We start from the raw sequence: 14,670 nt of genomic DNA on the forward strand, positions 1-14,670 counted from the left end.
AAGACCGTATTTTGAAATGTTTTCCGAATCAGACTATATATATTTTGAAATTTATTAATTTTTTTACAAATTTCGATTATTGTCTATTAATTATGTATCCACATTAAAATTCTATTATTTTAAAAAATCATCGATAAATTTGAGTGAACTATTTAATTACAAAAGGTTCTACACTTTTATACAAATTTCCAATATAAAGTGTTTGTATAAAACAATCTGCATGGGTAAATAATCATCGAAAATTTTATTCATTTCTAAATAAAAAATTTGCTTTCAAAATAACATATGGCATGAAAAAAAGTGAAAATGATTCGCTAAAGATCTATACAGACAACTTAAATAATAATAATTTTTTTTTATTAAAATTGGTTCATTATATCTAATTATTTTTGCCAATTACCGTTTGCTGATCTATTGCTTTAAAAATCCTCACACCGTCTCACGCCTGAGCTGATAAATGATAGATCCTTTTCGCATTTATATTGTGTATTTGTTGGATACGATATTTTTAGGAACCTTTTCTTAAGCGTATTTTAACCGTTTATTATCTGTTGTGTGTTTCTCAATCCAAATTCGATCCCAAAAATGCCCCGATCTCTTGACTTCGTCTTACTGCTGTGCTGGTTAAACTTTGCAGACTTATTGTAACTGGACGCAGGCCCAGTAGAATTTTGCTCTGTAGTCCAGGAGCTAATAATTTGCTAGAGAACACACCAACAACAACAGCAACCACAACAGCCAGAATAACAACAACAACAACAACATCAGCAACAACAAGAACAAGCCCTACCAACAATACCAATTCAACTGCAAATAAATTATGCATAACTCCAACAACAACAACAACAACTCCAACAACAATAACTTCGACAAGCAATTCAACAACAACTCCAACAACAATAGCAGAAATTACGACATCGAGTAACAATTCCCCGAGCAACTCATCAACAACGAACTACAGCTCCCCAACATCGGAGAGTAGCGGAGCTACATACTATTCAAAGTAATCCGAGTGTCCATGTAATACTCGCTATACAAGGGCTCAAAACGCAACTTAAGCCGGCCAATGTCGAATTTCAACTAAAAACCAAAATGAAAAACAAAATCCAAGATGAAAAACCCAAAAGATTATTACAAATTTCAAATATCGTTACAATGCAAACTGTACAATTTGTATATAAATCTTGAAATCCAAAAGACCAGTCAAAGCATATCATTCGTAGTCTCAGTCTCAGTTTCCGTATCAGACTCAGTGTAGATTTAAAATTAGCATACTAAAATATATACTATTAGCTAGTCATCATCTCAGTTGAATTGGTTAATACATTTGATTCTCTTCAACGTGCAAAATACGAGTATCTACTATTAGAGAAGTTCTCTGGCAATTGGCAATTTCTTCATATCAACTCACATTCATATCAATACTATATTATGTATTATTAACTCTGTACTTAGGCTAGGAACTAAACACACCTTAATGAATCTCTGAATCCAACTAAACTAACTTTTTTTAATATGTGTTTTATTCCCGTATTTGCCTTGTCTTTTTTATACTAAACTATTTACGCAAATTACTCCTATATTATTATTTGCTTCAAGGCTTTGATGGGTAATATTTTATTTTGAATTATTATATTTTTAGCAACGTTTCACTTGATTCCGTAGCGTCCACAGCCTCTCACTAATAATACACAAAATTATTATACCACATAAGCCATATGCAATAATAGATCTGTACAAATTGCCTAGACAATTTCCATATTTGTTTATTGTTGGCTTTTAGAATATTACTTTATATATATATAGTAAATGTACAAGTATGTGTAAGTATTTTCATTTGCTTTCTCTTAATACTAGGCAGTTTTCAAACTGTGCTAACCTCTTAATACTTACCTATATTATACCAAGGCTTTACCTATTTATGTGAGCAGAATTGTAAATCATCATAAAGTTGTGCATAATTAGACTTGTCACACTCAAAACAATTCTTGGCAATTTATCAATTAGTGGCTTTCTACTTGACAATACTATCTATAACAACTTTAACTTTCCTGATTAACAAGCGAATTTATTGAATGGATAACTGATATGGAATTTTCCATTTAAATTATTTTATTCAACTTAATAACCAAAAAGAAAGAAATCAATTCTTAAACAAAAAATAGCAACAGCATTTTAGTTGACTTTAGGATATTACAGGGATATCGAACCATATGAACTCTATAAATAGTTGTCATATAAAACCACTTTTGTCGTACTTTTTCTATTCTATTATAAGTGTTATATGTGCTACGCTTCTATTACAAAACGATTATGACTTTTACCTTTCATTCAATATATGAAAACCTTATGATATTACAGGAATACCGAACAAAATGATATTTTCAATTAGCTGTCATATAAAACCGCTTTTGTCGTAGTTTTTCTTTTCTGTTATAAGTGTTATACGTGCTACGCTTCTGTTATACAACGCTTATGTTCTATATGCAGACTTTTACTTTTTCTGCTTAAGCTAATAATTAATACAGCACTAACTTTTAAATTTATTGTGTTCTTTAATTGTCTAGGTACTAGACTAGTAAATTTTTATCTTAAGCTAATTTCCATTTTATTCCGCTCTTCTAAAGTACTCTCTATATATTTGTTGTTTTTACCATTCTGTAGTGGGTAATACTTAAAAGAATATCAAAATATAATCAATATTTCGTTTTTGTTTTTTTTTTTTTGTAACATGTAATTTGGTATTAAGTAAGGATCTGTTAGTTCCTTCGATAGAGACCTCAGTAAACTTAGCTGTAGTCCAACTCATAATCTCATAGTTCGCTGCATTTATCAAAATTGATCGCACAATTTGACATTAACTTTCTACGCCTTCTCTTCAACTCCATTGCCCCACCAATCCAACCAACCAACCAACCAACCACACAACAAAACACTCACAGTGACACAATACCCGAGGAATCGAGCTACCAGCACGGACACTCTAAGTCGCTATGCGAGCCAGCCGATGGCGATGATTGGGAAGGAGTTCCGTTGGCCACCACCGCCGGCGTCGGAGTCGGGGCCGTTGCCGCGTCAAAGAGCGAGAGGCAAATGCACAGCGGACGAGAGCCCTTGTTGCCACGTCTAACGTCGACGCCGCGTGCCCAGATCCGGCATATGAACGCTGGCGCCGTGGGCGGTGCGGCGGTGGGCGTGCCCGGGTGCAAGAATCAGGTGACAACGGCGCTGCTGGACTACGAGGATACGGAGAGTGAGTCGGAAGACGAGGATGATGATGACGATGAAGGCGAAGACTTTGATTTGTACGATGATGAGAATATTGTAGTCACCACGTTTACGACGCCTCAAGATCTGACCCGACGTGGGGGAGCAGCTGGCGGAGGAGGAGGAGGAGGAACCACGACGACGACAAGTATTCGCCTGACCCGCAACAATGACGAGAGCATCATTTGAGTGTCGAGCATCGAGGAAGGTGCCAGGGATGGCGACGGCTTTCAATATGAAATGTTTTACTGAGATCGGCAACGATTAGGTGGATATGCATACTTATACATATAACTAGTTTGATCTAGTGCGAAAAAAAGCTGCAGAAAACAAAAACGAAAATGTTTTCAAAATGGTTTAAAACAAAAAGCTTTACAAGTAATACCAATAACAAATTGTATATATTAAGAACAAGAAGAACTAGTACGATTAATAATCTTTAACAACATTTCCGTTTCCCCTTCTGCTTTCCTACATTCAGAATTCTCTTTTAACTTCATTTTCGCTTTCAACTTTCGATGAAAAGTAACTTCCAGCTTTTGTTTCCCACTTGCTGCTGGCAATTGTTAACTAATATATTTATTGTACATTTTAATAGTTAATGCTAATGTGTTCCAGAAAAAACAAAACTAGGAAAACACATGAAACTGTGTAATAATTAACAAAAGGTAGCCAAAGTTCAGATTAAGTTGATTGTCTGTGTGGTTCGTTTTTTTAGTTTAGACAATTTTATTAATGTAATCGATTAAAAGTATATATATAAAATTATATTTATTACTGTGTTGCTAACGGTACTTAGGCGCGTTTAGTTCAATTTTAGTTGTAAATTAAATTAAATTTAACATAAATACAACACAACTAATAAATTACATTCGGACAGTGTAAAAAGTAAACTGAAACTAGTTAAAAGGCCGCAGAGTCGCGCAGAGAGAAATATAACTAACTAATACCTTAAAATAAGCCAACTAATAGTACTTACAGTGCATAGCTAAAACGTATTTAGCAAGAGTTATGTAATTTATAAATTATTTTTGTAAACATTTACGATAGTACAGCGATAGTAAAGTGCGATGAGACCACAAGAGTTGAGAATGACAAACGAAGTATAGAAGAGTCCTTGACAAATCTCAAGCGTAAATATTGTATAGGTACAGAGTAAGCGTGAATTTTGACTATCCCAATGATATAAGTAAGCATGTTCAATATGTAGTCAAATATAGAAAATAGACCACACATACACAACACTCACACAAACAAATAAAACGAGGGCTGCAAAACTTGCCACCCAATCAATTATTGCTAGCAAAAGAAGAAAGAAAGAAGAAAATCGCCCTCCTAACTTGATTTTACCTTTGAATGTGCTTAGTACCAATAAATACAAAATGTCAAATATTTATTTAATTATTTGTAACAATTAGGTATCTCGATTCGTGTGTAGGTTATCCAAGAAATTGCCTTCTATATAATTACAAGTATAGTATGCACCTTAACTTTGTCCAAATGCGATCATTCAGTTGTGAAGCAGCTAAAAAGCGCTACCTATCCAAGAATACTGTTTTATTTTCGAGTTTACTAATTAACAAGTCGTATTCAATTTATTTAACAGAAAGACAATAAGCAGCCTCAGGAAATTTCATCGTGGAATTTCTTGTTAATTGTCATTTCACACTAAACAAAAACAATAACAAAAACATAAATTGCGAAAAACTTGCAAAAAAAATAAAAATAAAAATAGTAAATGAAAATAATCAGAGCTGTGTTATTAATTGAGCGCGTTTTCTATATAAAATTTAGCACTATCTGTGAAATTGGATAAACTAAAAAGAAAATTGTTGACATAAAAACTTTATATGAAAAACGACAGCTCATTAAAATTGCTTGAGAGCATAACTAAATAAAAGAAAACTTAAAATTGAAAAAATACAGCAGAACGTTTGCTAATTTCATACTGTAGGCCTTAAGTTGTGCATATTTAAATAAATACGATTAACTAAAAACCTTAACAATTGATACCGACAAAAACTAATTGCGAAAATTCACCAAAATTAATTAGCAACAAGAAAAACACACCCGAAAAAATAAAAATTGTAAACTGTTAAACTGATTTTAAATATTGTATAAGTGAATTTTACTAAAAATAAATGCAAACGAAAATCAAATAATTAACAAATTCAATATTTTTTCACTGGGCCATCAACACCACCATCGAAGCCAAGGGCTGCATTTCTTTCTTTTGGCCAACTGCCAATTCACAGTGACATCACAACCGACGACGGGATTATCGCTATCCTGCAACATGGCTCTGGCCATGTTCTCTGTGCACTCGAACCGGAAATAGGCACAGCCTAAGAGCTGACCATTGTTGCGCTTGGAGATATGCACCGCTTGAATGGTGCCATGTAATCTCTGGTCCTCTTCTCTGAACAGTCGCAGTAAGGAACTTCTGCCGCTTGGATTCAACGATGTTGCAGCTGAACAAAAGGTGGGTAACGATTTGGATGTGGTCTCTGCGTAAGTACAGAATTAATAGAACTCGCTGGAGAAAAGCAAAAATCATAATAAATGTAAAAAAATCGGCATTCTTCCGCCACTGCATAATCATAGACATAATTCTCAAGCATTTTTGTTTTGTTTGAAATTCCGTTTATACATTTATTTCACCAAATATTTGTTTTTTGTTGTTTTTTTTTTTTGTAATTTCTTATTCTTTTTGAAACTGATATAATATAATTGTTTTAATCGTTTATTTTTTTTTTTTTGGGGATTTTTTTGTTTAGCATTTCTTGAAGAACTCTGTCTATATATATGTATATATATAAGTAGGCATTTATATGCGTATGTGTGAATATGAAACATAGACACATTTCACATTCTAAATACTGTATATATATGTATATGTACGTTGTATGTATATCTGGTATGTATTGATGTAGGTAGTTATGTATATCGATGGTCACCATTTCGTATTTAAAGTGTATCTGTATATTGTATGCGTGTGTGTGGATGTGTGTTTGTGTGTGTATCTGTGGAAGTGTGAGTGTTAGTGCTAGCTAATGCTTACGTAAATTTTAGCTATTTTATTTATGCTTTATTCAAATTTGTAGATTAATAATATACGCTTTACTGCTTAGTTAAATTCATGAACTCTTTAACGATTAAAAACAAATACGCTTATTATGAGCATTATGATGGATGTTCCCAATTTCATTAACGCTACAATTTCACTGCATATTGTAGTGATCGTTTCAGCATTAAATTTTAAGTAGAAAAAAAAGATTTCCAATTCGATGCAGTGTTTGTAAAATTGTTACGCAAATGAAATTCGAAACAGTCGTCGATATATTTATTTGTGTGTGTGTGGTGTATGTATATGGGTGTAGTAGTAGGCTCTATAAGAAGTGTGCATCTCATCCATACATATAATAAACAGAAATTGCGTTTTTTTTTGCCTCTATTTAACATTTTGCTAAAGAAATTTTGCTGTATTTACTTAATATATCATTGTATATAGAGCTTTTTTATTTTATTAATTTGTTGTTGTATTTATTTAAATTCATAATCAACCCAACATTAGCTACATAAATATATATATGGTTTCAAGTGCATACCGAGCGAGTCAGATAATTCGATTTTCGCTTTACTTTTCTAAGGGTACACGAAACTGTTCTCACTTTCACTTTCGCAACGAATGTTGCATACTTTTAGTGTGAAAATGGAAGGAAGAACAGTTCCGATTCGCGCTATAGATGCAGATATATATATGTATATGTATAGTTGTTGTATGCAATAACAAGTTACAAGTAAGTCCCATCGTGTTATGTACTGGTTATCATTTCGAAAGGCAATTGAGAGTGGGTTTTATATATATAGTATATATAGTAAGAGATATATGTATGTATCATTAGGAGTACAATTTAAGATAGACTATAACTGTAACTAGCATTGAACTGACGCACAGCATAACAGAACATAACATGAGTACATATGTAAGTATGATAATATGTCTTTGTGTTTGTAGCTAGATTGCATTTTGGAATAGCATAAGTGATAATCGATCTACGCAGATTTTATACAATATCTCCCTATTTTATATAGTACATCTTTTGCAACCAATTTCCAACATTCAGATTATAATAATAATACAAACTAATACAATTATGGCAGTTGATATAAGCGCTTAAAGTAGACCATAATTAAAAAAAAAAAAATACATAAATATTAACTAAAAAAAGTAACAGTAGTTAAACAATATAAAGTGCTAACATACAAGTATATATTACAGACCTGGATCGGATTCAGTGATCAAATCAATTAGAGCAGAAACTCTGCACACCTTTAGGACCGTCGAGAACCTAAGTACCAAAGTCAAGAGGACTAAAAGCTAATCCTTCGCTTGAGTAGATGAAATTGATGCGAAAGCGGAATCCGGAACAGATCTGTGCTATTTCTCTTTATTATTACCAATACTGTTGTTCTATGTGTAATGTCGAACTTCTGTCCGATATTCAATATGCGATACAGATTAAAGATAAGTGAATGGTCATCATGCTTAGTATTTAGTTAACAATTAATATCGCGATATATATATATATATATTTATAGTATATATACAAATACGTACGCATATTGTTGTGGAAAACACGGAAAACCATCATTATATATATATTTCTTTAGTATATGTATTATTCGTTTAGGTATTTTGGGGGGAAAAACACTTTAAATATATATATATATATTATGTATGTAAGTTTTATGAGTATGCATGTAATTAGGTTTTTGGTATTGGCTTGAAACACACATCTAATAGTAGAACAGAAATGTAATTGTCCTTTGATATAATTAGTATATGTATTATGCATATTATCTAATTGTATATACTTTCCTTTATTTTTTTGAAATATGTAACTTGATTTTCGATTTCGATTTGCATTTTGTATTTTAAATGGTAATTTGATTGATTACATTTATGAGATTTTAAAGTCGCACATTTGATTCTATATGAGTGAAATATCTGAGCTCTCATTATTTACGGCAATATCAAATCAAGTCAAATCAATGAATGCGAATGTTTTCAAATAAATGCTGAATGGGCATTATAATAAATATCAAGCGCTTGGTGTCAGTTCAGAATTAATCTTCTCGTTCTGCTCAAGCTAGCTCAATTCAAAACTAAGACAAATCTCTCGATAAATTTCGACTACAATTAGATAATTTCATGTAATGCGGTTGAACTTAATAATTTATTCGACTCTTATCGAGTCGCATGTATTTGTTGCTTTTCTTTTGTTGCGGATGTGGTTTTTGTTGTAGTTATTATTGTTGATGTTGTTATCGTTTAGAGACCAAAACCACTGGCTCGTTATACGTTTCCTGTGAGCAGCAAATGTTGGGGATTAAAATATCAATGAATTAGTCATTATTGTTTGTTTTGTTTATGTACAGAATAAACATGTATAATATATTGTATAAATAATAGCAGAAGTAGTACAAAAAATACACAAAATAAATACAAAATCAATGGACTACAAAATATGCATTCAAATGCAAAATCAATATCAATTGATCAATTATAAATTAAAACTAGAGATTGGCTAACAAAGGATACACAGTGCTTGGAAGGGCCTTTTAACTTACACATTAATTAAATTGCTAAACAACTAAATAATAACAAATTAACAATAGATGCACAAGAATTTGAGGGTAGATATTGCAACAAATTTACAACTAAACATTTGTATGACGGCGAGAATAAATTGGCATTACTTATTCGAAAGGCGAAACAAAATAAACAAAAGGAAATACAAATAATCTTAATTGGAATGTATGTAGTTCTTTGTGGGGCGAGAGAGAGAGAGCGAGTTGTAAAAAAAACTACTTTTAAAGCATCGTCATGGTTGTGTTTGTAAAGGGAGTTGGAAGTGGGCAGAGAGAGATTCACTGTGCTTTTGTGCCGTTCTGTTTCGCTGTCTTACCGGACGTGACAAACGGACCCACATAGTTGCTGGGAAACAGCCCTGAGAGGCCATTCAGTTCGCCGCGCCACCATTCCGGCTCATCGCGGCCCAGGACACTAATAATATCGTCCTTATCGAACGAGAGCTCATCATCATTTTGTGCTTTGTACGGATATAGAGCAATTACTTTATCTGCAATTAAAAAAAAAAACATAACTTAATACAAATTACAAATACTGTGTACAGCTTGTTGATAACGTACCCAAAATCTGCTCGGTCATTTCAATGCGACTGCCGGAGACGGGAGTATTGCGTCCGCTGTTGCGTCCACCCTGCAACACCTTCACATAGGTGGCCGGGAACCAACCAATTTGACGACGCCTGCCCTTGGCCTGGAGTTCACCTTCCCACCAGCCGGAATCGGTCTTTTTGCGTATCATAATCAATTGGCCGCGTGTCAGCGACAATTGCTCGCTGCTGGTGGCCTCATATGGAGCAATAACTTGTGCAATCTCCGAACGTTTGGCGCGCATGCCCTGAAAAATGGCGTAAGAGAGTGAAATAAGTAAATATAATGTTGATTAGTTAACATCGATTAAACAGCAAAGTGTTTGTTATATAAGGGTATAAAACAACTATTTACGGGTGTCATGGAAGAAGTGCGTGACATGGGTCGGCTGTAGCTCTCGGCCGGTTCGTTCTGTGACTTGGACTGCGTGTTTATCTGCGAGACCTCAGTGTCAAGATCTTCGTTAGTGTGCGACTCCTCCAACGCCTCCGCGGCCTGTGGCTGTTGCGTTGGCGTCTGTGCCTGATGCGTTTGTGGCGTCTGCGGTTGTGTCTCAGGTTCAGCGGCAAACGCCGAGCTGCCATTGTGTGTAGCCTCCTGGTCAGCAGCATGATGTGTGTGTGTAGTTATGGATGTAGGATTGTATTGATTTGGTTTTTTTTAGTTTTTTAGCACATGAAAAGCATTTTGGATTAGTAGATGATGCATATGATCGTTAACCACATCACATGGCTAATCTAACAGCTACATTTGATGAAATGCTAAATGCTTACCTGTTCGGTTACCTCCTCATCGTTTGCAAGAGCAGCAGTTGCTGTTGTTGTTGCCGTGCCCACATCTGCCTTTTGCACATAGTTCGAGGGAAACATGCCGGTGCGATTGCCAATGGTGCCCGTCCACCACTCGCCCTCTTTTTTTGATGACCATCACCATTTCGCCAGCACTAAAGCTTAAGTCACCGTCTTCAGCTGATTCATAAGGATATGCGGCTATATAATATTCGACATCGCCTGTCGCTGCCGCCGTTGTTAACGCTGCTCCAGATGCTGCCGCTGCAGTTGCATCCAAGTCCAACGCTGTCGCCGACAAGGCGCCAGTGTCATTGTAGTTAACTGCAGCTGTCGCGGCAACGGCAGCTGGCTCAACAGCAGCCGGTGTCGAAGTTGTTGGATCATCCTCAATCTTCTCGACGTAAGACTCGGGGAACCAACCAGTGTGGCCGTTAATCTCGCCCGCCAACCAACCAGGTTCAGCGTTCTGCTCCAATGGCACCAGAATTATATCGCCCGGCACAAATGTAATCTCCTCTGTGTTGCGTGCATTGAACTCGTAGACGGCACGGTATTTGACAAAGCCTTCAGGTGCCGGTCCACTGAGATCAACAGCAGGTGCCGTCACAGCAGCCGCAGCAGTTGCAGCAGCTGTGTCATTACTAAGTCCATAGCTGCCATAGGCATCCACAGCAGCTGGTTCGCTGGATGTGCCCCAAGCGCTGCCAGTATCCCAGGCGGATGTTGAGCTAATTGTAGACGTTTCATTCTTGCGATTATATTTCAATTCCAGCACTGAAGTCCGCTCCACATCGTACTCCTTGTAAAGCTGTTCGCATTTGGTGATTAGCGCCGAGAGTTCGGCCTTTAACTCCTGCATTGTGACATCGTTCGAGTTGAGATCCTCCTTCTTGGACTCAATTTCCTGCTTGATGTTCTCCACCTTATCCTTGATTTGCTTAATAAGCAGCTAACAGAGTGATATGACAATTTCAGTAATAAGTTTATCAACTAATTAAAGTGTTTTCTTAGAGCCTCACTTGTTTGTGTGCAAACGCTGCATTGAGCTGCTCCTGCTGTGCTGCATCTCCGGCCACGGCGCCACCGCTGGCTTTGCTCTTGGCATCCCATTTTGCGCGCTCCTGAGTCAGCTGCAACAACTTGGCGTTCTGCTCCTTGATGCGCGCTTTTAGCTGTCCCATTTCGCTCATAGAAGTGTCGCGCTGTGTGCGCATGCCATCAATCACGGACTTGACATTGGTGACGCCAGCGCGTGTATCGCAAATCTTCTGCGACAGATCCTTAATCTGCAAACAGAATTAATCACCAATCTTGACTTTAACTGCATTGTCTGCTCACCTTTTCGTTGAGCGTGCTAAGCTCCACATTGAGCTGCGTATTGTGTGCCTTCTGCTTGAGAACACGCTCCTGTTCCCGCTGCTTCTGTGCGTTCATTTCGGCAATGCGTGCCTGCTCCCATTCCTGCTGGCGCTGCTTCTCCAGCTCCCTATTGAGATAATCAAATAATCAATTCTGTAGCCCTTTTTAAACAAATTTTCGTTGCTCACTTTCTAGCTGCCTCCTTGGCTTCCAACTCGCGCTTACGTTGCTCCTCCTTCTCCTGTTCGATTTCACGTTGTCGCTGCAACTGGCGCTCCAATTCCTCCTGCTGCTTGCGCTCTGCTTCAAGACGTGCCTTCTCACGTTTGTCGGCTTCTTCGCGTTCCTTGCGCTCACGTTCTTCACGCTCCTTGCGTTGCTGATCCTCCATCAATTTACGCCTGCGATCCAGCTCCACCTTGCCCTTTTCATAATTCTCCTTGCGCTTGTCCTCAAAGGATGCTAATAAAAGCAATACATTAAAGAGACAGTCAACTTAAATAATTGAAGTTTAACTTACTTTGCGGCAATCCTGCTGCTGGATCAGCATCCGTCATGGCGCCGCCCTGCGAAGACACCGAAGTATGACGCGAGGCTGGCTGTGAACCGGGCCGAGAGCTCACACCGGACACGGAACCAGGACGCGACTTAATCTTACGCAAACTGGGCGGCACCCAATCCAAGGGCAGCGTAACCGGTATCTTCTCACCAGTCATGGCTTTCTCGCACAAAAACATAGCCAAAATGAACTCGTCACAGCTGAGCCGCCCATCGCCATCGACATCGGCCAGCGTCCAGATCTGCGCAAGCGTCACTTGCGGCAGCTTGCTCTGCACCAACACGCTGCGTGCCTGAGCGCCTGTCAAGTAGCCGGAACGTGTACGATCATTGGCATTGAATACCTGCGTGTATTTGCGTTTCTGTGCCGCCTGCACAGCCCACTCCGCTTGCCTATCAGTGAAAATGGATTAAGTTTAGAGTAATGTGTTCATATTCAATAACTTACGGTGACTCAATCGAGGGCGCACGTTCAGAAATGGACATGTGGCGACTGGGTGGGTTGCTGGGCGGTGGCGAGATGATCGCAGCGGGCACCGCTGCCACAGCTACAGGCGCAACAACTGGCGGAGCCGCAACAACTGGAGGCGCCACAACAGCAGCTACAGCCGGCACAGCAGAAATGCTCTTGAGCGGATCAATGGGACTCATGGAGCTGGTCGAGCCTCGTGGAGTCATTGTGGGCGTTTGGCCAACAGCCGCAGGTGCAGCATCCGCCAGCGAAGCCAGCAGCGAGGGCGGCAGCAACTTGGGCACGTCCATGCCGCGCAGTTTTAAATTAATGAGTTTGCAGGCGATGCTGAACTCATTAATGTTCATTTTGCCATCGGAATCCGTATCAGCCAAAGCCCTATGAAAGATAGGAGATGGTGGTTGAGTGAAATCACAAAAGCAGCCAAACAAAACAATGTCAACAACACATACATATGTATATACTACACATATTTGTCTTATCGGTTGACGCCTCAAATATCAGCAACAACAAATATGTATGCATGGGAAATAAGTGACTCATTTATAGACTTACCAGATTTGACCCAAGATCAATGGCGGCAGCTGAGACTGCAGGAAGAATCCTTTCGCTTGGGCACCGGTCACAAAGCCGCCCTGTGGTTGCAGCGCCTTAAACTGCTCCTGATACTTTAACTTCTCTCGCGGGGTGACCGCCCACGCATCAACCGCTGGATTCATGTTGCTTTCTGCTTCGCCTGCCTTATTTCGAGTGAAGTGATTCGGTTTCTTTCTTTTTTTCCTTTTTCGCTCGCTCGTGTCTGTCGGTATGTCTGTGTCTCTGTATGTGTGTGTGTCTATTCTATACGCATTTGCCTACACTAGCGAAAGAGTGTGTGTATTTCTCGTAACCGAAACAACGTCGACTCTCTCTCTCTCTCTAACTCCCCCACAACAAACTTTGCTTCTGTGCCTGCGTGTGTGTGTGTGGTTTTGTTCTTGCTTTAATGCGCTCTCTTCGGCCGCTGCTGAGTACACATCAAATACATGTCACGCTCCTCCACTCACTCACTCAGTCACTGCACACACACACACTCGCTCGCGCTACACACTGGCTTACGAGGCGCTCGCTCGCTCTCTCTCTCTCTTTTACTATTGAGTATCCGTTTTACTCCCACCACCCCACAATTTTTCACAATGGATTTTTATGGTTTACCTATAAAATGCAATTGCAAATTTATATTTTTTTTGGTTAGCAAATATATCATCTCCACTATATAAGTCAGTTTAACATTTATTATTATCGAGTACAGCAGTTTTATTGTAAATATATTATTTTAATTATTTCAGTTTTATCGCCGTTTTGCGTATTTTGTGGGCGTTTAGTTATTCCACAAAAATTGCACTTTCTTTGGTGTATGTGTGTGCTTATTGATTTCTTAAGTATTTTACCAACTGCTGTAGTTGTGCAACGTGTATGCAATAAATGTGCAAAACTATTGATGAGTGCTTACTTTTCATTTGAACACTAAATTTTCTAAGTTTTGTTATTTTTTTTTCGTTTTGTCGTGCTGCAAATTGAGGTCAGTGTGACCGCGCCGATAACGATATATAATACCATTCGGCTCCAGATTAAATTTGATTATATACAATTTCAGTCTCTTGAAATACTATTTATTATTAATTAATAAATTAATTTTAAGATTCCATTTATTGAAATATCCATTCGCTTACAATAATTAATATTATTTATTAATTCACCAATAAATATGTAAGTATATTTATCTGCCAGTTTACTTAGAACTAAAACATTTCCACTTGTTCTATACCTCTCAAGCCACATTCCACGTTTCTTTGTATTTTTCTAAAATGTTCGCGTATTTCTCATTAAAAAGAAATCACACTTCTCAGTAATACTATATGACTGGGTATTTTCTATATATACCATATATAAAAAAAACTTTCTACCAAATGTTCTATATTATACCATAAAATATTGAAT

At 37.5% G+C, this 14,670-nt stretch overlaps 2 protein-coding genes across 2 annotated transcripts in view; one reads left to right on the forward strand and one right to left on the reverse strand.

Moving 5' to 3' along the window:
• Positions 1-5,437, forward strand: part of LOC133850580 (uncharacterized) — a 29,385-nt gene extending 23,948 nt beyond the window's left edge. Inside the window, 2 exon segments of the mRNA XM_062286705.1 lie at positions 638-1,003; positions 2,943-5,437. Coding sequence (XP_062142689.1) covers positions 638-1,003; positions 2,943-3,456 — 880 coding nt within the window. The 3' untranslated portion in view covers positions 3,457-5,437.
• LOC133850581 (intersectin-1) lies at positions 5,131-14,313 on the reverse strand. Its single transcript, XM_062286706.1, is given in 13 exon segments — positions 5,131-5,774; positions 9,240-9,413; positions 9,484-9,757; positions 9,865-10,107; positions 10,284-10,427; positions 10,429-11,250; positions 11,321-11,587; positions 11,640-11,787; positions 11,849-12,122; positions 12,181-12,611; positions 12,667-13,068; positions 13,246-13,884; positions 14,183-14,313. Coding segments are annotated over 12 exon segments (3,657 nt in total). The 5' UTR covers positions 13,410-13,884; positions 14,183-14,313; the 3' UTR covers positions 5,131-5,460.
• Between the last annotated feature and the right edge of the window lie 357 nt (positions 14,314-14,670).

This window comes from Drosophila sulfurigaster, chromosome 2L (genome assembly GCF_023558435.1).
Source record: "Drosophila sulfurigaster albostrigata strain 15112-1811.04 chromosome 2L, ASM2355843v2, whole genome shotgun sequence".
Lineage (NCBI taxonomy): Eukaryota > Metazoa > Arthropoda > Insecta > Diptera > Drosophilidae > Drosophila > Drosophila sulfurigaster.